Source organism: Phragmites australis, chromosome 3 (genome assembly GCF_958298935.1).
Source record: "Phragmites australis chromosome 3, lpPhrAust1.1, whole genome shotgun sequence".
Lineage (NCBI taxonomy): Eukaryota > Viridiplantae > Streptophyta > Magnoliopsida > Poales > Poaceae > Phragmites > Phragmites australis.
Window position 1 is genome coordinate 4,411,851 of NC_084923.1, and position 22,529 is coordinate 4,434,379.

General features: G+C 43.9%; 2 protein-coding genes and 1 long non-coding RNA gene across 3 annotated transcripts; 1 reads left to right on the forward strand and 2 right to left on the reverse strand.

The window, feature by feature from the left end:
- Nucleotides 1-305: 305 nt before the first annotated feature.
- On the reverse strand, nt 306-3,771 carry LOC133911658 (BEL1-like homeodomain protein 7). Its single transcript, XM_062353998.1, has 5 exons — nt 3,419-3,771; nt 1,947-2,744; nt 1,441-1,826; nt 1,302-1,362; nt 306-1,210 (listed from the first exon to the last, which is right to left on the reverse strand). Exons 2-5 carry the CDS (start codon nt 2,607-2,609, stop codon nt 596-598), a joined length of 1,725 nt encoding a protein of 574 aa, XP_062209982.1. The 5' UTR covers nt 2,610-2,744; nt 3,419-3,771; the 3' UTR covers nt 306-595.
- Nucleotides 3,772-9,497: 5,726 nt separating this feature from the next.
- LOC133910906 (uncharacterized) lies at nt 9,498-11,738 on the forward strand. Its single transcript, XR_009908563.1, has 3 exons — nt 9,498-10,401; nt 10,518-10,664; nt 11,007-11,738. It is a non-coding gene; the product is annotated as an uncharacterized LOC133910906 (long non-coding RNA).
- Nucleotides 11,739-15,485: 3,747 nt separating this feature from the next.
- On the reverse strand, nt 15,486-21,909 carry LOC133911659 (beta-galactosidase 5). The gene is made up of 19 exons (XM_062353999.1): nt 21,469-21,909; nt 20,976-21,071; nt 20,775-20,887; nt 20,596-20,662; nt 20,417-20,509; nt 20,027-20,170; nt 19,529-19,617; nt 19,243-19,348; nt 19,040-19,127; nt 18,676-18,794; nt 18,433-18,594; nt 18,123-18,301; nt 17,821-17,930; nt 17,620-17,729; nt 17,420-17,530; nt 17,229-17,342; nt 16,945-17,147; nt 16,399-16,729; nt 15,486-16,257 (listed from the first exon to the last, which is right to left on the reverse strand). Exons 1-19 carry the CDS (start codon nt 21,634-21,636, stop codon nt 16,138-16,140), a joined length of 2,523 nt encoding a protein of 840 aa, XP_062209983.1. The 5' UTR covers nt 21,637-21,909; the 3' UTR covers nt 15,486-16,137.
- Between the last annotated feature and the right edge of the window lie 620 nt (nt 21,910-22,529).

Here is a 22,529-nt window from a genome sequence, read left to right on the forward strand (position 1 = left end):
CAAAGCAGGTATGTTGAAAGGAGAAAGGTACATAATTCTGAACATTCACATACATCCAAGCTGCATTTCTGAATAGGAACTTTTCTTTTTCGTGCTCTTGAACGGCTTTCAGGCAGTATATCTGTCTCAAATCAGATGTCATCAGAAGTTCAGATCATGAGCTTTTACTGGAAACCATCCTAATCATTACACAAGCAATACACATGCATTTCTATTTCTGCGTTGCTTTTAGGGTTGAACGAACCGAACAACTTATACGAAACATGAAGCATTTGTGTCGACGAGTTTCCAAGAAAGCCATGGACTAGACTAAGGTCCAATTGGACCAACAACACGTCGTATCTGGACTTGAATCATCAGTACACGAATCTTCAAGCTACCAAAAATACCAATCTATCTCTTTACAGCAAGCGCTACACCCCATCTCGTATACAGTTTATACTTCATACACCCCCTCCCCCTACTTCACTTACCACACCAGTATACGTATATACTTGCTTATGACCGTGTGCCATGAACTGTAACCACTGTATACCCGCGATGGGGCCGGGCGGCCGGCCACTCCAGGCTTCTGACGCCGTCGGCGTTATTCCGCTCACAAGACAAAATCGTGCAGCAGCTGCGACGAGCCAAACCGCTGCCGGTCCTCGGAGCCGTTCATGAACTCGAAGTCGCCGGCGTTTCCGTACAGCAGGCCCTGCTGCTCGGCCGGCACGGCTCCGGTGTCGTTGCGGTGCTGCAGGCCAAGCGTCAGCGACACGCTGCCGCCGTCGTAGCCGCCAAGTTGGCCGGCCATGTCGCCGTACGCCACGAACCTCGCGTCACCGCTGTGGTGATGCGCGAGCGCCTCCTGCAGGAGGCTGCTGCTGTTGCCGCTGCCGACAGAGCCCGGCCCATGCTGGCTCAGGTTGAGGCCGGTCGCGTACGTTCCCATGGCGCCGTCGAGGTTGGACAGGCCGACGCCGCCGGCGTCCATTCTGCCCATCGCCTCCGACTTGAACGAGTTGAAGTAGCCTGCGTTGTGCTTTGCAGCGCTAGGCGGGCTCTGGAACTCGTCGTGGTCCTCCGATGATATCGCTTCGTCCTTGCCCTTGCCAGCGTTCTCCGACGACGAGTGCGAGTCCATCTCCGCGCCGAATTCCTCCTTGTACATCTCCTCGATCATCGGCTTCCACAGACGAACACGCGCGTTGATGAACCAGTTGGACACCTACGAAAAAGCTCGAAGCTTAATAAGGACATGGAATTCCTTTCTTGAAGTAGCATGGCATCGAGCACATGAGAAGCTGTCTGATTCTCACCTGGCCTCTGGACAAGCCGGTCTGTCTTGCAAGCATCACCTTCTCGGAATCTTTTGGATACCTGTGCCATCGATTCATGGCGCATTAGTAAGGAGTAGAGTTTTGCGGGGTTATACACGAAGAAGGCGTAGGTTTTTACGGGTGGAGGAAATGCTCGAAGAGCCAGGCACGGAGGACGGAGACGGCGGACTCCGGGAGGCCACGCTGGGGGCGCCAGGCGTGCTGCGGCTGTTGAATCATGCCGAACTGCTGCATGGCGCGCTGCTGCCGCAGCTGCTGGTCGATGTAGCGCAGCCGGGAGAGCCCGCCGCCCTGCGAGGCCGAGGAGGTGTCCTTCTCGCCGAGGCTCCGGCGAAAGGACTGCACCTGCGCGCCGATAGCGTCACGCAGCGACCGGAAGTGGCGGGAAATTGTCTGCAGCGCGAGCGCCGTGTACGGTCTCGCCGCACCGGCGCCTGCCACCGCGTCGAAGGACGACATGATGATCTGCATCTGGTGGTGGTAATGCCTGTACTTTCGGTCAACCTGGCGCCAAAGGTCATCGCCATTTATCTCAAGTTCTTGTTCCAAGAAACTGCACGTTTCTTGCTTGCAGAAAGAGAGCAACATGCACCACGTAACATCTAACTCGGTGACTGAAATTACCTGATCCAGCAGTGCCATCAGCGCCGACACTTTGTTCTGAAGATCTTGCCGCTCCGACGCCGTCAGCTCGGCGGGCGAGTTCCCCTCATGCTCGCCGGCCTTCTCCTCGCTCTTCTCGGCGTCCTTTCTCTCGCCGGAATCCTTGCTCTGGTTCTTGTCGCCCTTCCGCACGATCGCGTCCCGGACATTGATCACCTCGTCCAGCAGCTCCCTCGCCGCCTTCAGGTACTTGGAGTTCTGGATGTAGATGTTGCTCTGCGCGTTCCTGCTCACCGCCGCCGACCGGTTCGGGCTAAGCAGGGAGGCCGCGGCCATGCCCGCTTGGCGGTACTGATAAAGAGACAACGGAACGCCTTGCGTGCCGAGGCTAAGCGACAGGCCCTGGTTCTGCGCTGCCGACGCGCTCGCCATGAGAAGCTGCGTGTGCAGGCCCATCTCGGCGCTGCTCGTTGGCCCGTCCCTCGCTTTCACGAACGCGGCCGGCTCGTCTCTGTCGCCGCCGTGCGCAACGTGGCCTTGCTGCACGATGGTTGCCGGGAGGGGGATCAGACCGCCGGTTGGTGAGTCCGAGTAGGGATTCGACGTGGGGTAGTGGTGGAACGACATGTCGCCGCCGACAGTGTGGTCCCTCTGATTGCTGGAAATAGAGAAGAATGTGGCCATCCTCTTCAGAAGCCGAAGATGAGACCAGCTGATAGATCAATACAAGGACGAGGGGAGACAGTGATTGATTTTGTCATCAGATTGGTGTTACCAAAGCTTCAAAGATACTGTATTTGGCTTCAAAATAGGAGCTGGCTGCAAAAGGAAAAACGAAGATTCAAATTGTTAGCAAGTTGGCTTTGCTGCATATAATTGGAGCTAAGGAAAAGATTGATAATTGAATCGGCCGTTTAACCAAAAAAAATAAGGGGCAAAGAAGGGGAAAACATCTTGTTCATCAGCATACTGGATTTGTCAGAAAACGTAGCGAGTCAAGTAGGCAATAATAACTGCAAATTCAGCCAGGAAGGTGCCAGAGAAGTGAATAATATCTTCTATGGGGCGAGCGAAGCGCTAAGTGAGGTAAATCAGGACAAAAAAGGAAGAGTGATTCCAACAAAGTTAAAGGCAATCCATATCAGTAGTTCAAAAAAAAAAGGCAATCCATATCAGTGGCTATGAAAGGAAACAAGTCTTAAGTTTCTGCAGTAAATTACAGGAAAAGACACACCGCTAGTCATTTGAAATCAAGAACTGACTTCAGAGAAATTAAGTTCGATCTCAAAGAACCTTCACTGCTGCTTGTGCAATTCAGAAGACAAGCCAAACAAGAACCAACTATTCAGTTGGTGCTCCCACCGAACACAAGGAGCTAACTAGAAACTGAAAGCTCAACAAGCAAGAAGTAAAAAACCAAGAATTCATATGACTTGTTCACAGACAGATTAAGATGCAACGAATAACTTGAGCTTGACAAGATAAGGCTATACCTCTGCAAGAACTGAACTTGTGACCAAGCAAGAGCGAGAGTTTTTGGTGTCATGTTATGACAGAAACCACCCAACACAGGGACAGAGCTGATCCCATAATTCTAAAAAAGAATCAGTAGGAGAGAAGATTGGAATAACAAGAACAGAACTGCATCGATTATTTTTGCTATTTTTCCCTTTTGGTTCCCTCTCTAGACTTGAGTTGTTCTAACCTCTCGCTCCTCCTTCCTTCAGCAATAATATACTCCTGCCACCAATAAGGGCTGCCTAACACTATCTCCCTCCGAATCCTAAAGAAGCCCCACCACCATTTTGTTTGTTTCCTTTCACTTATTCCTCTCTATCTTTTTCTCGCATAGGTTTACTCGTGGGTCGACTAAAAATGTTCACTGACTGCAGCACGCTCGGGAACTAGGAAACCGGACGGCTGAGATTGGGTGCGAGAAAAATGCAATTTCTTTTAATCGACTAGCGCATCAACCTGTGCGATTGCACAGGCTAGAAATTTAGCATACAACTGAATTTTAGATATTTATGTTAATAATAATTGTATGTTAAGATACATCAGCTATTTATATTTAAATATTAGAATATAAAATATAAATGTAATTTTTATTCATAATATTGAAATCATATTTATTATTTGTGTATAGATCTAATTTATAATTTTCATTTTATGTGTTATGTAAATTGATTTTTATTTGTTTCTTGATTTTTTGAAATTATTATTATTTTTAATATCGTCACCGTATCTCATATTATTATTTTTAAATACATTATAAATTCTTTGATATTACTTTTATGTGATAATCCGTATATGTTTGCGTTCTGTTGTTTTAATTTTGTAATATTTGATTACACGTATATTTAATTGGCATATTTTAATTGATTTGGAAAAGTGTGTTTATTGCTAACGTAACTAAGTTGGAGTTTGCTAACGTAACTTTGTTGGACAAAGGATATCTATAAAAAAAAGGAAGGAAAGATCAGGAAGGAAGTAGTCTTAGAGTTGGACTCTGATTTGTTTTTTAATCTTTTATTTTTTCTGGTTGTTGATCTATGGTTATAGTTAGTCAATCAATCAATTCGACGGTCGGATGTTTTGCTTTTTTATGAGAATTTCTAGGATTTTTTTAGGATTAATATGAAGGCACCAAAAGGAGCCTCCAATTAGTAAATATAAGATTGATGCTCAATCTCACCCATCTATGTTAAGACCGTGCCTAAACATGCAATCATCCATGTGCCTATTTAACCTCCTTGCCGCTCGGGCTAGAGTCCTTGGATCGACTCAAGTGATCACCTCCTTCTTTAGTGAATGTCAGAGTTTTTGGCAATTTGCTTTTAAAAAAAGGTCGAATGCTTGCCATCACTATATTTCATACAAGGAATTAAGATCCTGTAAATGTTTATTTATTTATTTTGTTTTAGTGAGAGATCAGATAATAAGTCAGTCGATGAGCTTAGTTTTCTCCATTAAGAACAGAAGACAAAAGTCGTTTAATTTCTTAATTTTTGCGCTTCTTGTATATATTGGTAATGTTTGTCATTTCACTGTCAGTGCCCTAACAGCAGAAGAACCCAGCTAGTTTCCTAGTTCACTTGCTGGACAGAAAGGTAGTTAGTTCCTCACTTGTTTGGTGTGTTTTTACCCGAAAAAGTCCCCCAACTTAGCAATTTAGGTGATTCACTCCAAGCCCAAGGTCTTGATTGCTAGGAGGCCCATCGCTAGAGTAGGTGATGGCATCTGTTAAGATGTATTAGTCTCGTAACCACCAGTTGGTGGACCTAAATCCTCTTTGCCTTCTGAACCTCCCAATCTCTCAACTGATCATCAGATGCTCCTGAGCAAGTGCACAGGAAAGGATGCTGACATATCACAGGACCAAGTGCAGCCTACGTACATGGACAACAGAAATGTACTGGATGTATTGCTAGTGCATGCCCAAATCTCCTTTTCATTTCTTTTCATTTCTAGTTGAAAGTGCAGAGGGTGCCCCTAACACCACATAACTAATGCTACCTTTATTTCAGCTTGGTGGCACCACTTGCTTTTGAAATTGGGCATGTGGTAGTGATGTGCAAGGACAAGTGTTTCATTGGTCCCCTCCAATCATGAATTTGACCTGCCAACATCTTCCATTGATCTCTTCTAGGTCACCTCGCTGACATCTGGGCCAATTTTGAGGGAACGGGATTAAGCGAAAATTCAATGAATAGTAGAGCGTAATAGATAGGGAATGCATATTATCGTATCTCTGTTCCTCAGCCCAAATAGTAAAAGATAAGGTGTTTCTCAAGATTGACTGTTCATAGTTCTTAACAAATGTGTCACACCCATGGATTAAAAAACCTAAAATATTTAGTAATATCAGTTGCTTCGTGTGGTTTTGGTCATGCTATTAGAAATTTATCAGGAGGACGCCACTATCAAGCTTTAAATATCAAGAAGCATAGGTCACATCCCATTTATTTTTTGTTACAGTATCTGATTGCATTATCTAGAATTCTGATTACTGTAGACCGGAGTATAAGACTAAATAAACTTCATTCAATCACAAATTTATTCAATGATGATAATGATATTCGTAGGTTTAGGTGAACATTTTCCGGTGATTCAAATTCAAGAAACACTATCTTCAGTTTTAGGATTTGGGTTTGTACTTTCAACGAGGAGCTTACAGCCATATGGATAGGAATAGAAGAGATCATAAAATCATTTATACAGCACTGAACACTTTGAAATGTAAAGTTCACATTCCTTATTTTTCAAGAAACATATGCCATATCTAATTTAGTTATGGATATCCCATCAGATTGGTGACCTACAGCTGCTAACAGATATGCCGGTTCCTGAAATGAAGAAACTTCGAGCCGGTTGCCGCGCATCTGTTCAGATCAGATCAGCCTGTGCCACCCGACGCCATTCCAGGATCCTTACGTGTCACTCCTCTGAAACTAGCCAATTTATTTAGCACCTGGCTAGCCTTGTGTGATCATCCTTAGTTTGTCCTCACAGCTTATCTTAATCCAGGTGACCTCAATTCTGTCATATCGTCATTGGAATTGGGTGATTGGGACTAGCCCGTCGTGTCGCCTCATGATTTGCCGGTGTCTTTTCTGGAATGGTGTGGGTGTAGACAAGCGAAGCTTCTAATGATTTGGGAAATGCTGTTGGATAACAGAGAGGGAACTCTAGGTGCTTTCGGAGACTGTTGAGGACCAGTCCATGGAAGAGGGGCTGTCTGGGATCATTGACGAGAGCGAGACCAATCGCAGGCGCAAACGTGGAAGCGTTTTTTTTAAAAAAAAAAAAGAAATCAGGCGAAAAGATAAGAGGAGAAGCAATGAGATGTCCGTAGAACAAGTGGCGGATCCACGCAAGATGAACACCGAGTCGAGTAGGACAATGCTTTGTGTTCCTTTGTTGAGTGAACTGTCGAAGTATTTGTTATGTAACTTTACTCAACAAGAACACTGGTTAAGCTTAGGAGCAAATAACAAGGAGCACACGCACCCGAGCTTGTAGACTCCTAGTTAGGTCATGTTTGTTTGCTGTTTTTATTTCTGGCTTCTCTAGTATTAGAAGATAGAAATAAACAAATGAGAATACTGAAAAATGATTTTTTAAGAAATTAGAAGTCTGTTTTTGGTGAAAATGAACTAAGTTAAGAAGTTAGCTGAGAATAGCTTTTATAAGAAGTTGTGTGCTGAGAAGTTAAAATTTTATTGTAAAAGTCAACAGCTAAAATGGAAAAGTAGCTTTTCAGAAAAGTCAAAAACACAAATTTTCAGAAAAACTAAAAACGGAAGCAGCAAACAAACATGCCATTAATATCAAATTGAATTGATTGAGAATGAGAAAAATTATAACAGCGACAATTACTGGGACTAGTGATCATTAAAGAAAGTGTTTCTTGTGGTGTTTAGTGGCGACCACATAAAAATACGCATATGATTGCGTTCTGAAATGGTGCTCTACCAAACGAGGACAAAGAAGATTTTTCTTGTCAAGTCACGTGAAACGCGCAAGGATAATGCCATCAGCTGATGAGCAGGCTCGTTACCTAACCTGTCTGAATTGTCATCACTCTTTCCAGTCGCAATGTTTTTCTTCTCGTATTTTTCTGACTTGTTTTCTGTTCAGGCAGTTTGCAGTTGAATTGTCATCACTCTTTCCAGTCGCAATGTTTTTCTTCTCGTATTTTTCTGACTTGTTTTCTGTTCAGGCAGTTTGCAGTTGGAAGATGCTATGAATCATCGTTCATCAGCTTCCAATGGTTGGATTTCATGTGCCCGGAAGTATTGATTGAACCCTATCTTCTCCAGCGCGTTATTGACCTTGTGGCACTCAGATAAGCATTGACAATGGCAGCCAATGATTGCTGTGGTCACTTGAACTTCACTAGACATCGCTTCAAACTTCAACTTATGCATGCACGGCTAGCTCATGTACAAGTGAACCGCTGCCCGTGCAGACAACTACCTACAGGCGATGAAATGAGCAGACGTGTAGCGAGTAGTGCAAAACAAAGTGAAAATCCAGGCGAGATGATATATTTTTTTTCCTCCTTCCGCAATCTTTTGATGGCACGTTCTGTTACATGGATTGGGACCTGCGCTCCAGATCAACCGCCACCTCCTTGTTCCCGGCCCTGTTTAGGGAGCTGGAGATTGTCCAGAAGCTGCTGGTCTGAGAATTTCACTGGCTGGTCTGAGAAGTGCTGGTCCAATAAGCTGTCCTATTGGCAACTCAGCTTTTTGAATGCCTGGCTAGTGGCCTGATCTGAAGTTGAAGGGTAAAACGTCTTAAATACCCCCTATTGGGAAATGAAGGCTTGATTATGTGTAGAGTTTTAGTTAATACTAATTTATGTTTTATTATAACAGTTTAAAGTTAAAATATATGGTTAAAATATTGCAATTACTCCATATAATTATCAAGAATGACATGCGTTTACCAAGCACATACAAAAGGTTAATCTCAATCTAACATGTGTTTATCCAGCACACACAAAAATCAACTTGAAGCTAAGACAGAGTTTTCATCAATCACATAGCAAAATAAATAGCCCATCGATCCTATTTCCATCTACTCCCGATCTGCCATCAATGAGTTCACAATAAAAACATAAAATGCACACATATCGCCATCATCTGACGCTACATTATTATAATCACCGCCTCCTGATGAATCAATTAGTGGGATGTATTCTTCATCATCGTCACAGATTTGAAATAGACGATCACTTAAAGCACTATTACGAATGAAATTATGAAGTAATATGAAGTGACATGTATGCAATGATGATTTCTTCTGCTTCTCAACAAGAAAACTTGGCATATGCAAGAGAACTCGCAATTTCATTTTCAGCAAAAAAAAAACGCTCAATAACATTATGAAGAGAGGAGTGAGCATGGTTGAACACCTGTTTTAAGGCCACTTGGCCTATGCCCCTTTGAAATTAAGTATGTGATACTTTTAGTCTTTGTACGGAGCTAGATAACTTTTTTTATTAGAATATCTAGAATCAACCAGAGAAAACTCGCCTACACATAAATATAATGTGAGATGACATATTAACATGTCAAATGAAAAGACAGTATGTATATTAGTAGGAACCATAGACTTACCGTCAAGGTTTTTGTAGCCAATGGCACTCAAGAATGTTCCGGTCTAATTTCTAGATAGAGTTTTTACCTTATCTATCTCATAGTACATTTTGGTCGTATATGCATCTCAATTAGCTTTGAGTACTTTCATTTTCTCCATCTAATTTATGATATATTCAACGCATTTAAAATCTAAGTGCATGAATATATACAATTGCATATATACTGCATACACAAGTGAATAAAATTCAGATTGCGCGAGGGACATACGAGGTCATCTGCCATTTAAGTGCTAAAATCGAGATGCGCTCATCTGCCATTTTTAAGTGCTAAAATCGAGATGCATCAACAGTAGCTAACATACTAGCGTGGAGAAAGACAAAAACCGAAAAACAATAGTTCCTAGCCTCTTTATTCCGGCATCTCGCCCCTTCCCCCCGTTTTCCTCTGCACTTTCTATCGAGCTTTCGTACTTTCCACAAAGCGTCGGCACCCGATGGGCACGACGCATCGCGTCGCGGATGATGAGTGCACGTCGCCGCGTCAAGCATCGCTTCTTCGCCCCGAGCTCCTCAAGTACAGACTCCAGAATCTGCAACAGTTCTGCAAAGCGTAGATAGGATCGTCGTCAGCACGCTCGGGCCCGCCTCCACCAATAATTGGGCAGGAGCGGTATGATCGCCACGGTCGCTCTTGCGGAACGAGAAGGAAGACGGGGCACCGCGGCATGGGCGATGGATCCGAACGCGAGCAGCTACAAGCGCGAGAGGGACAAGGGAAGGACAGCCCATGTGTGAGGGAGGGAGGAAGAGGGTTCAGCCACTGAGGTGATGTTGAGTGTACTTGAGCCGGTGCGTGCACGGTCCGCGTGGAGTCGCAGGAGATGGCCGTGCATGCGCCGGCGGGGCCCTGGTCTGGGTATGGATGCCGGGGGCGGAGTGGGCGCCAGCGGCGTGCCCTGGCCTCACGGGCACAGCACAGCTGCACAGGAGACCTCGGGGATGTATGCGCGCGCGCGTGAGGAGGAGTGCGTGGTGTGGTTGGGCCTGATGGATAGATAGGTGGGCCGGCCCGGATGGCAAGAGCGAGGCCGGCCGCTGCGTTGCTTGCCCAACTGTCACCTCCGTGACTCGCGTGCGGCGCTGCCGTTGCACGCACTCGCGGACGCCGCGCACGCTCACGAGATGCAGCGGAAGACGAAGCATTGGAGCGGCGGCGGGGCAGCCCCGCGATCGGGAACGGCGGAAGCTGTCCGTCGCTCACGGTGGCGCAACGCACCGACGTTGAGGGCCGGCCTCGACCTACCTGCACTGCCCAGACGCACGAGGCCACGAGCAGGACAAAAGGCCGTCGTGACGAGCGTTTCCGAGGTAACCGTCTCAACAAAATTTCGGGCATCGGCATGCACTGTTTGTTTTTTTTTTCATCAGGCGCGGCCGCTTCATTAGGATCGAAAGAATCTAACCCCAACCAGCACCGCGGCCAGAACACGCCACCGTTCATCCATGGCGGCAGCGGGCTCCTTCCACTCTCTTCGACGGCGGCGGTACGAAGAACTACGACATCCTGAGCAGGGAGTGGTACCCACCGGCGCCTTTGAAGTGTAGAAGACGGTGGAGGTCAAAGGATCAAGGTAGCTAACTGCATTTTTGTGTTGCGGTTTGGGATTTGAAGAACAATGCAGCCATCTGATGTATTTTAAATTTAGTAGTTGTACTTGGGAACTATGCGATTCAGATTGGAGCTAGTAATTGGAATATCTTTAGGAAATTCTATTATGTCTACTCAGCAGCAAGAGCTAGTATTCAGTATTTCTAAATGATTTTTTTTAAAAGATATTGCAGTAGTAATTATCTGTGGTTCTTAGGAGCAAGTTCTTGCCCCTTCGTCAACTGAAAATTCAGAACTATTACTTTTGTCCGGGTACATAATCATCTAATTCACAAAGTGATCACGTGCTCGTTTGCCCTCACAGGTCAACAAGGTGGAAGAAGATGAAGGGAAAACTATTTGGTTGAAATATAACAAGTGTGCTTACTTGTGTAGTTGTAAGGGTCTGAGCATCTGAGGCTATAGTTTCTACCAGATGTCACGTTAACTCTTGGCTCTGGAATTTTAGTCTGAAGCTTTATTTGCTCTTAGTTCTTGCGTTGGGATTCTTTTTTGCAAATGAGAAGGACCTGTGCATTTTAGTCTGAAGCTTTATTTGCTCTTAGTTCTTGCTTTGGTGTTCTTGTTTGCAAATGAGAAGGACAAGTACTTCAACTGCATTGCCAAAGTATCGCCAATGCATTATGATGTATATGATCTCCATTGGCTCACCTCTTCTTGCCGTTTTGCCTAGGTTCTTCAATCGGACGGAGAGTTATGCCAATTTCCAAAAACTACAGGCACATACCAGCCCACCACCAGCGGCTCCAGGTTAAACAGGAAGAAAAAAAAGACACGCTACATTCTTCCACTTGCACAGGTCTATCTAATTTTTGAGCTGATTTACCTCTTCACGCCGGTTTTCCGAGATCCTGAGCAGCTGCTCTTCGAGTCCCCTTCCAAGGCGCCGCCACCATGCCTGTTGCTCCCTTGTGATCTGCCCGATTCCACGCCGCTGCTAGCTCCAATTTCGTCGGTGGGGAAAGCAAATGGCCCGTGATCCAACTGGTTCAAAGTGGCTGCATTCTTTACTCTTTATTTTTAAAATTATTGGGATCGATCCATGTAATAATTTCTAATAAATCTAAAATATCTATATTGTGAAGACGTGACTCATATTAAAGACTCACTCTCTATTAGTATTATATTACTAATTAAGTTAGAGATGAGGATGTTTCTCCCTATATATATACAATGACACTTACCTCATTGTTAACACAAATAATAATTAAGAGTAGTCTTAGAATTGAGAATACTCTCGTTACGTGAGTCTATATAAGAGTTAGAGTTTTGTCTCTTTCTCTTTCTCTTTCTATTGCGTTATCGATGTAGTCTACTTTATCCTGGTGTCGGCGTGCACTGGCAATTGGGAGAGCAGGGCTTTGAAACCCTCGCTCTTGAGATCTTACACCGAGAGAAGGTGAATAGGGTTTTTAGAAAGTGCTCCGCGTAACTGCTCAAATTCTTCACCACGGCTCATCTTCTTGATCGTTTGGGCGCTGTCTGCTGTCATCGTCAATAAATTTGGTGCATCGTCAGCAAGATCGATCGTGTTGTCAATGTGATGCAACCAGCATCTTCAGCAAACTTCACAGCGTAGGACCAATATGACATATGGAAGATAGTACCTTGTTAGATCTGCAACCTCTTCCTCCTTCTCCTCTTCAACTTCAAATTCCTCCCAAGGTAAGTTGAACATAGTTTGAGAGTCATCCACATGAACTTTGAAGTTAGGCCATTATACTTCATGCGAATAATACATCTACACATGATAACATCTTAATTCAGCATCCAATTGAACAACACATAAGTTCACCATAAATTGAACAACACATAAATTCAACATAACTCAATTATTACAACAAAATCCAAGTGAAATAGCAATCAAGACTAGTTCGACACAAATGGTAATTGTTCAAACAGTGATATAGTAGATGATACAAATCATCATTTGTTGCTCAACTCATTGTGCATGCTCTGAAGCCAGTCAAGTCTCCCTAGATCTGTCTCAAAAGAAGCAAACAACTCTCTGTAGTCTAGCTTCATAAGAACCTTTGTAGTTGTGAAGTGTAGATCAGTCTCTTCATTCGTACCACATCTAACAACCAACCTCAAAGAATATTTGATGGTGAGAGGAGCTGCAATTGGTGAGGTGTTGGTTGATCTATCAGATGTAGTATTGCTCAACATGTGACCATATTCGCAAATTCCCTGACCATAGGACTCTTGTCCTTGTGCTTCTTCACTTTAAAGGACCACTAGAGGATGCTTGTCTCTTCCCTTTCTTCAGGCTCTTCACCACATCCTTATCTGTGGAGGACTCCTCGTCACCAACTGCATCAATCCCATACTCATGTACATGCTGCCTAGGTATGGTAGAGGATACACCTATGACATGGGCCTTATTGAACATCACGCCCATGTCCTCTAGATGGGCAGGAGGACCATACCTAAACTCTGCTGCTTCTAGATGGGTCTGTAATGGAAACAAGATTGTGTAAGCATCACATAATAGTACTGCAATATTGTAAGAAAACAATGCAATATGTACAGAGTCCACCATTCTTTGTCAACAATGATTGTTCCCTTGTTGTCATCCCACCCAAGACCAGTAGCTGGAAGCTTTAGCACTAACCAATACCCATACTCTTTCTTCAAGGAGTCCCACTTATCCTTGAATTGCTTTTGTGTATAATATCGAAATGTTTTGATGAGGAACTTCTGCCCCGAGTTTGCATATCCATGATTGCTTAGTGCTCCCAATGGTCTATTTCCAGCTAGCATCTCAACCTTGCACTCCTCACAGAATACTCGTGTTGCAAGTGCATCCCAAGTTGCCTTTCCTGAACCTTTTTTCATCTAATGAACTCAATAGCATAACACTAACGATTCATTGATCAGTGCATGCATCTTTAATCCATCCATACCCTAATACTCTTGTACATTACTACTGGTTAACAAAAGAAAAAAAATTATGATAAAAATAATAGCACTTATGATATCCAGATGGGTCTATGGCAAATAAAATTGGAGTAACAGAGAAAATTCACTGACTATATTAAAACCAATGCTCCTTACTAATGCTCACTTGACAAAGATCTCCCTCACATAGTCACATGATTGTACACAATGACAAATGCTCATGTGATCTGTCAGCCATGTAAACCCAAACATGATGTTGGTGAACAATGCACAAGCAACCAAATCACACCTGTCCTCATGTATATATATGTACATTATTGTGTATCTGCAAAGCTAGTCAAGGATAATTCAATGGTTTCATGCCTACGAATTGATACTAGTCTGAGAAGGCAACAACTTACATGATTCTAGAAAAATTAGTTAAGCCAACTACACCGAGCAATGAAATCAATTTTATATTTTGTATAGACTAGGTTAGTTCAAGCAACTATACACCGAGCATGCCAAGAAATATACTCTGATTCGCAACAATCCCATATAGGAGAGGGACCGAATCAAGAACTGCAGTTAACGGGGAAGATAAATGAGGGGATCAACGAACTCACAAATCTAGTAGCTCCATCGCTCCATACAAGCACAGTACACTAAACTCTAACCTCCTTCTCCTTTGGTCATAAAGTCTATCTCATAAGGGGGAAAGGGGATGGAGGCTCACTTGTGCTTGTCGGTGTCGAATACGTTGCGCGGTTGATGAGGCATTGAAACGGCGTCAGGGCGGTCAAGGCGGCATCCGGGTGGTCAAGGAGGTATGGAGGAGGTGTCCGGGTGGTCGAGGAGGCGTCGAGGCGGTGTCCAGCGATTGAGGGGCGTCGAGGCAGGCCGAGCGCCGAGGAAGGAGGGGCCCGAGCGGTGATGAAGGAGGGAGCCGAGCTGATAGGGAGGTCGACCAGCGGTGTGGTACAGCGACGGGGGGCCGATCGTGCTGCCAGATCTGGACGAGGAAGGTGGTGGGCCTGCTCAAGCGATATGTCGGTCGAGCAAGGGCGACCAGGGGGTGGGGCGGCCGGATTGCTGCGATGGGGCCAGGTGAGGAAGGCAAAGGTGAGGGCGGACAGACGACCGGTGGTGCTGCAGCGAGCCGGGTGAGCGAGAACACTCGGGCGAGTAGGGGAGAAATGAGGCTGGAACCGAACGAGATGTGGGAGTGAACCGTATTTATATGATGGCAAAGGTGAGTAAATACTATAAAACTTTGAGAGTAATTTAGTAAACACACTCAGGCAGAAGCTGGGGAAGCAGATTTCACCCAGTTTGTGCGTAACATGCAAAAGAACTGGCCATGTTTGAGAAAACCCGTTTGAGTTTCACATATTTGGATAGGCTTCTTGTTTTTTTGGGGGGAAAGCCCAAAAAAAGTTTATCTAAACGGGCCTATAGTGTAGTGCATTTCTTTCTCTCTCTCTTGCGTTTCGTTCTGTGCAGATGCCAAGCCGGCATTGGAACATTCAACCCATGATGGTGTCTGGTCGCTTCGGTTAGTGCTGTCTACTGCCAAGTCGATGATCCTGTAACACTACCCTCTTCTGGTTAGTTATCGCCATTGCATCCAGTTCTTGACGCATGCCTGTTCCTTTGCCTTGTAGTGTTGATGATTATGTCGATTCCTCAACATGATCATTTGTTCTGTGAATGCATAATTATCTTTACTTCCCCTAGTGTTGGAGATGTCGCTGGGACACACCTGCATGCTTGCCCTCCGTACCAATGATTTCTGCCATCATTAGGTTCGGTAGGACTGGCACAAGGAGCATGTTCCAAGTTGCGCCATTCTGGATAATGTATTGTATCGTCAATACTGGTCCTTGGGTGTGCCTGACGCAAATTTCTGCAGGAATGATGGCTGAACCGAAGAAAAGGTATCCAATCAGGATGCACGCGTAACACACATTTCTTCAGAAATAGAAGTGTGAAACAATTCCCAGGCTTAGGCATACGCATCGCATGGTTTTATCACGAGTGGAGATGAATTTCAAGCAATTACACTGACTTTTCCTTGAGAATACTAGTACTACCAAATATGAACTTTCTAACAACAGCAAGATATCATCCGGCATCTTCAGGCACACTTTTTTTTTTCCAATTGAAAGGCTCCTCAGATCGTCAGTAGTACAACAAAAAGGTACATGCACACTTCACCTGCATCTTTCTTCCTTCCAAGAAAGATGAAACAGCACGCGTACTAACACAAGCAAAAGAATGCATCAATCTTCTGCCTCTACTTCCCTCTACACTCCATTCCAGGACCAACTTCAATTAGCAGTTAGCCGCTTTGAACAGTTCATGGAGATGTAGAGTACAAATCCTAATCTGAAATCTGACGGATGAGTGCTAAATTGACCATCGAATCCTCCAACCACATCTACTTGAAGTCAATACTTACAATTCAACTCTCTGCAGTGATTTCTTTCTGCTTGATCATGCACAAGGCTGCCTTTTCATCAATTGCCTTCAAATTCGTTGCGTGGAGAAGTAGGCTATGCACTGGGTGAACATACTGCCTCAACTGCCACCCTTTTCGTCACATTTGGGCAGGGATCTCCTCCAAAGTTGTCGGGGGAGATAGCGACGACACATCTTTGTAGCCCAATGCAGTTCTGTTCGGATGAATATAACATGATGTTGTGAAGCTTAGATAGCATGGCAAAGTGCATTTGCAAGTATTTTATACGAGGCGAGAACTGAAATGACCTTTGCGTCAAAAAGAGAACTAAAATGACCAAAAACTGATAACTAACCTTCTCAAGAACAGTGTGAGAGTTAGCTGAATGGCAATCGCCTTGCTGGAAATCTCCACATGTTCCCATAGGTGTCCCAAAGCTTGCAAATTTGATGGCAGAAATAGTCTGCCCAGGTGAGCATCTTAAATGCAATTTGGGCATGTGGTGCTCAGGTTCTCCAAAGCTTTCAATCTGCCAGTTAATATTTGGATGATCCTCAGATACATCAGCACAGACACTTGAGACTGACCTCTTCACGAGAGCAATCTTCGAAGAATCCCCACCAAGTTCCTCAAAAACTACCAACAGATTTCTAGTGGGTTGCAACCAGGATCTTGGCACATGATACCTGCATATGACAATTTGAAATTTTACGTTAGTGCAGTTGCTACTGGCATCTCACTAACAAGGGCATAGAGCCATAACAATATAAACAAATACTCCATTTAATTGGAGAAGGGAAAAGGAGACAAATACCAAGCAGTGCTGTGTGATTTTCAGTAATGCAAAGAGAAGGCAAGAGGCAGTGGTCAGAAATTCAAATGTTGTTCCAAGCGTTCTCACCAGCGTTGTGTGGGCTGACCGCAACCAGCTTGACACTTTGGTGCCCGGAATGTTCCAGTGTAACTGCACGCTTTGCAGTCTCCATTTGCGTATGCCATCCAGTACCGTCCAATGCTCTGTCCATTTATCCAGATTTGGCCCTTACCCATGCTACCCATATCCAGAGCCAGTGGCTCGTCCCCACTGGGAGTCTCAAAGTAAGCCTATGAAAGGAAACTGTAGTAAGAATGTGGTGCAAAATGTAGTACAAGCTAAAGGGTGTTGGCAAGACCATTTTTTCATACCCTATACCATGCCAATGGCTGTTGGTTTTGGGCTAACAACGATCCTTGCATCCATTCAACTGAGCTTGAGCCTTCTACGGAGTTCAGATTCATTTGTTCACCTTTCAGGCCAACCTAGCATGGAGAAAGGCATGTTTACCTTCTTTCTTTAAAGATAATTCATCAAAGAAGGTATTTAATGTTGAACCTACCTGATAGGACCAAGTCTGCCAAGTCAGATCTCGTGAACCTTCATCCAATCCATGAAGCAAAACAGGACCAACAACACCAGTATTCCACGTCTCATAATGCACTCCGACATTCTATATCAGGACAAAAAATAATCTGAATAGTCATATACTAGGTCATAAGATGATTATATATGAATTTACGCAGGGATGAGTGCACCAACCGGCAGTCCACAAGCAACACTCAGCAGTGCAATTTTATTAGTACCGGCACGAAGGTTTGCATTGCCCTTATATGAAATTCTACGATCTTCCCTGGTACCATAAGCAGAACCTACAATGGAGAATTAAAATCATTTAATTCATTAATCAGTTTCAATGGCACTAATGTTGCATAGACAGGTGGACTATAGAATGTAGAAAACCTTGGAGCTGTCCATTGACAAAGACATGCAAGGCATGACCAGCAGATTGCACACTGAGAGACACAGGCTCACCACCTTGTCCAAACTTTTCAGATGGGTTTACATCCACGCTGTAAACAATAATAAGATCTTTTCAGATGCATAATTATTCTCATGCATATTGAAATATAGAGCAAGAGCACTGCTTTTCATAAACAGGTAGCCCAAATAATGAATTATGAAGAAAAGGGGCCTCAAATACCAGATAATTACACTTGTACATTAGAGATGTAGAGATCTAATGGACATGGATACAGCATTACCTGGTGATGTACCAGAGATAATCACTGGTGTCTCTTGTGACATTAAGCTGCTCAAGTAGACCAGTTGTTGAGAGCAATGGTGCAGCTACCAGAGAATCAACTTCCTCATCGTACCTCTCAAACATCATCGAGGAGGCCCCATCTGCCCACATTTGCAGTTGAGATGTCTGAACACCAACCTGTGCAGACACAAACAGTTCTAAATCAGATAAGGCAAGTCATCATATAGACGTTTGGGAACAAAAAGAAATAAAAAAGCAAGCACAAAACGAAATCATTCCATACTGAAATTCGCACAAGTCAAACTTACTTTTGCACTGTTAAAAACTACATTCTTGCAATCAGGAAGAATGCTGATTGACCAAGGTGGAAGGCTGTAATCTTCATTGTTGAAAACAACTTTTGCGTAAGAATTAGAATTGTAGTTCGTAAGGAAAGCTGCACAACCAGATGGAGATCGGAAGACATGGGCCTGAAGTATAGATATTTAAATGACACATCAAGCCATTTATGATGTACACTTCATTGAAGGGAAAGGGCAATCAAGACATACCTCTTGCATAGTTCCAAGGGTAGTAACAGCCGGGTCAACAGAAACCAAAGCCTGCTCACATAACTTAACAGCTCTGTGAAGTTCTTTAAGATGACTGTGCTTTGGTTCTCTCAGAAGTCCTGGACAAAACAAAGCAGAGAATGGGTAAGAAAAATTTCACCAGTCATAAAGATATCTGATCTTCAAAAATGCAGTTACAGGTAGGTCTGGAATGCCACCAGTATGCGTATAATATGTAGATAAAATTTTCAAGATGAAATAGTTATACACATTTCTAAAGACCCTCAAGAGGATTTATACTAGCAATAGCACTTATAGGTCATGGTCACAAAAAAACTACCGGATTTCTTCCTTGTAAACTTACCATATTCATCAATTGGAGCATCATAATCATAGCTTGTGGTAATGAAGGGACCTCCAGCAGTGCGTCCGAAATTTGTTCCTCCATGATACTGCATTGGCCAAAACGAACAAACCACCAACTATGAATATCTCCCAACAGGAAGCTTGAGCAAAAATTCTTACATAGAATATAGCAATATATGCTGCTTCTTTTTCAATTCATACCATGTAGTAATTGATGAAAGAACCACCCTTTTGTACGAAGCGAGCAACACCAAATGCGAGATCTTCAACTGGTCGTTGGCGGATGGTCCCACCAAATTCAGTGAACCTAAAATCTCATGAATTGTTTTTAGGAAAATGTCGTGACTATGAATTCATATGGCCACTACGAATCAACAGAAACAGAATGATAAAGATCTGAACCGCATCAATGAGTATTGGCTGTTGCACTTGCAACATTTTGACAAAAGACTGCCTTCCCAAAAAGAAAAAGAAAAGAGAAACTTACCAACCACTCCATGCTTCAGTCCACATCATAGGCTTGTAAGGCTTGTTAGGAGAAAATGCATCACAGTAGAAACCATTGCATGCATTGATCTGTTAAACAAAATCAAATGAAATTTCAGGAATTTATTCTGCACGAGATACAAGACATAGCATGCTACAGTACGCATTTATCATCATCAAAATTTATAGGACTGACATTACTTGATTTTTGGTCCTGGTATCAGTGCATTCTGTTCTGTATTAAAGCAGGAAACAAGTGTGCTAGAATCCTAGTAAAACATTAAAGCTAGTCCCTCCTGGTTATAACTCGGACTGAGTGCATGTAAATATGCATCGAATTCATTGCCTTGTTACAAAATACGCAACTAATAAGATAGAATGTAAGTATTTGGAGAAACGTTCAAAGAAACATGATAATCATTTTACTAAATCGGACACCCATTGACCATAAGTAACATTATGCACATGGAGTTGTTGACATAGGGCAGGATTACTGTACCACTGGATCCGGTGCATCCTCCTCCTTGCACATCACCCACGGCACACCAGTGCCCAATCCCACGGCCATCTTTGCCGCCCAGTTGATATATGACTGCCCAGCGGCACCAAACTCTTTGCCTTCCGGCCCATACTCATTCTCAATCTGTGCACCAAATAACAACAGTCAGCAGCATGAGCCACCGGGGATATGTGCAGATTAAGATGAATCAACTAGAAATCACAATCCACCAAATGCTAGTTTCAGACTTGTATCTCCGTGTAACAGCATAAATCAGCAGAGAACTCACAAGAAAGAAGTTGATAGTTTTACATGGTGGTTATTTCCATATACAGTAGCTCAATCATATCCTGTAAAACTTTGCATTCAACATGAAGAATTTATACTTGCCTGAGAGAGGATAATAGGGCCACCTTGGGAAGCAAAGAGATTTTCACTCTTCATCATCCCCACAATTTTCTCAGTGAAACCCTGCATTGCCGTCTGCAAAACAGAAGGTAACGTCACAACCATCACTAAATAAACTGCGTCTCTAACAAGATCCAGAAATGTTGGAGACTTGAACAGACCTTGAAAGGTTCGTTGTCTGTCCTGAAGCTGATGCCTGGTACATACTTCAACCAAACTGGGAAGCCACTACAAAATTGCATCGCAACAGAAGTCAAGAGTCGAGTACAACATGTACATACACGAAACTGGAAACGGTAATACTCCATTTTACTGTGGTGATTTAAAGAAGTGAAAATACCCAAAATTCCACTCGCCACAAATGTAGGGACCGATGCGGAGATGTACAAACAGACCGGCCTCTTGGACAGTCTCTATGAACCTGACCAAATCGTACCTCTCTTCGAAATAGTACTGCGCGAAGAAGAAAATACCATTGGAATTCCTGTATGACACGATAATAACAGTGGAATAGAAGAGGGGAGAGGTGTAGAATTTATACATTTCCAGGAGTAGGCTCATGTCCATTCCAAAAGACATAAGTCTGGATCACATCCAAGCCTCCATCTTTAGCCTTCTGAATTAGCCCTTCCCACATCTGATAAAAAAAAAAAAAGCCAGAAGAAGCACTCAGTAGCCAGTATAGCACCAAAGATTCTAAAATTGCACAGAACGCCCAAAGAAATTTTTATTTACAAAAAAAAATCCAGCTTAGAACACCAAATTACCCCAATGCAGCGCAACAAAAGAGAAAGCAAGGAAAATGGTCGCTGAAGAAAAACAAAAACAGAAAGACAGCATTCCGAAAAAATCTCAAAACCTTCTTTTGTAACCCCTTCCAAGAAACTGCCTCTGGACGAAAAACACTTAGCTAAACAAGAAAGCATTTTGCTTTCTAGCAGATTGCATCAAGAAACCGCCAGCTACAGCCATAAATCACCCGAAGGACCTCCCCGGGAAAGAAGAAAGGTGGGCATTTTGAAGAATGCAGTTACATCAGGGGTGCTCCTGGGGTAATGTATGGATCCGGAGAAGAGAATCCGCCTCTTCCCGTCAATCAGCACCGCCTTCTTGTCATACGTCACCGCGCATTCCACCGCAGCCACCAGCGCTGCCACCGCCACCGCGCAGCCCAGCAGGGCAGCCGGCCACCACCTCTCCATCCCTCACTCCCCACTCCAAGAAGGTGGTAAAAGAAGAAGACAACGCACACTGAAGAGGGTCTTCCCCTCCACCACAACCTCCTCCTTCAGACCTTCCCCTGGTATTTGTTGCAGCCTTTCTCTTGGATTCTAGGATTCTTTGGCTGGGTTCTTGGGAGGAGTGACAGCGGGGGTTAGCTGCTCCAGTATTATAATGGCTCCCTCTGCCCTGTGTGCGCGTAACAAGGCAAGTAGGAACACTACAAAGATGTCAGCTCATCATGCTGCCGGGTGGCCTCTCCTAGTCTCCTCTCCTCCCTGCGATCTAGAGATGGAGAATTCTGAATGTGGGCTCATCTTTCTGTCACAATTCGTACGTACTCTGATTGACAAAGCCCCGGGCCCAGGCTCCAATCTCAGTACTAGTCAAAAGAACTGTTTCAATGGTAAATTGGAAACGGCAACAATAGAAATTCTTTAGGTTTTCCTACCTGGTTTGCTTGGTAAACCTAGCATTTATGTAAATGAGTTTTTTTCCCAGAACATAGGAATCTTTTAGGCTCGGCTAGAATGCGAGAGTTTTCTCGGAACCACGAGGGAAATGGACTGCTCGCAACGAAATGACTTTCGAAAGAGAGAAATCCTGCATTCCAATTTCCAACGGGTGTATTATGCCCGTAATTGATCAGAGTTTAGTTTCTTCTCCGTGCACAAATGTCAAGTACCACTACGCTAGTTGCGTAACAAATTCATTCACGTGGACAGCAATTAACAACTCTATTATGTAAATAGATTGTCATATGAACAAAGGCATCAAAACCTCGCTGGATTCCGTATTGTTGGCACATTGGGAGTTTGGACTTGCGCGCGTGTAAAGCAATAAAGTGGACGCCAAAACATGGTGTCGGCATCTA

Excerpts from the sequence above, each read along its gene's own strand:
- LOC133911658 (XM_062353998.1), bottom strand. The coding sequence starts at position 2,609 with ATGGCCACATTCTTCTCTATTTCCAGCAATCAGAGGGACCACACTGTC. Across the intron at positions 1,363-1,440 it reads TTCGAGCATTTCCTCCACCC|GTATCCAAAAGATTCCGAGA; the intron begins GTAAAAACCTAC and ends TCGATGGCACAG. Across the intron at positions 1,211-1,301 it reads CCGGCTTGTCCAGAGGCCAG|GTGTCCAACTGGTTCATCAA; the intron begins GTGAGAATCAGA and ends GCTTTTTCGTAG.
- LOC133911659 (XM_062353999.1), bottom strand. The coding sequence starts at position 21,636 with ATGGAGAGGTGGTGGCCGGCTGCCCTGCTGGGCTGCGCGGTGGCGGTG. Across the intron at positions 19,618-20,026 it reads AGGATGCACCGGATCCAGTG|ATCAATGCATGCAATGGTTT; the intron begins GTACAGTAATCC and ends TTTGTTTAACAG. Across the intron at positions 16,730-16,944 it reads GGTCAGCCCACACAACGCTG|GTATCATGTGCCAAGATCCT; the intron begins GTGAGAACGCTT and ends TGTCATATGCAG.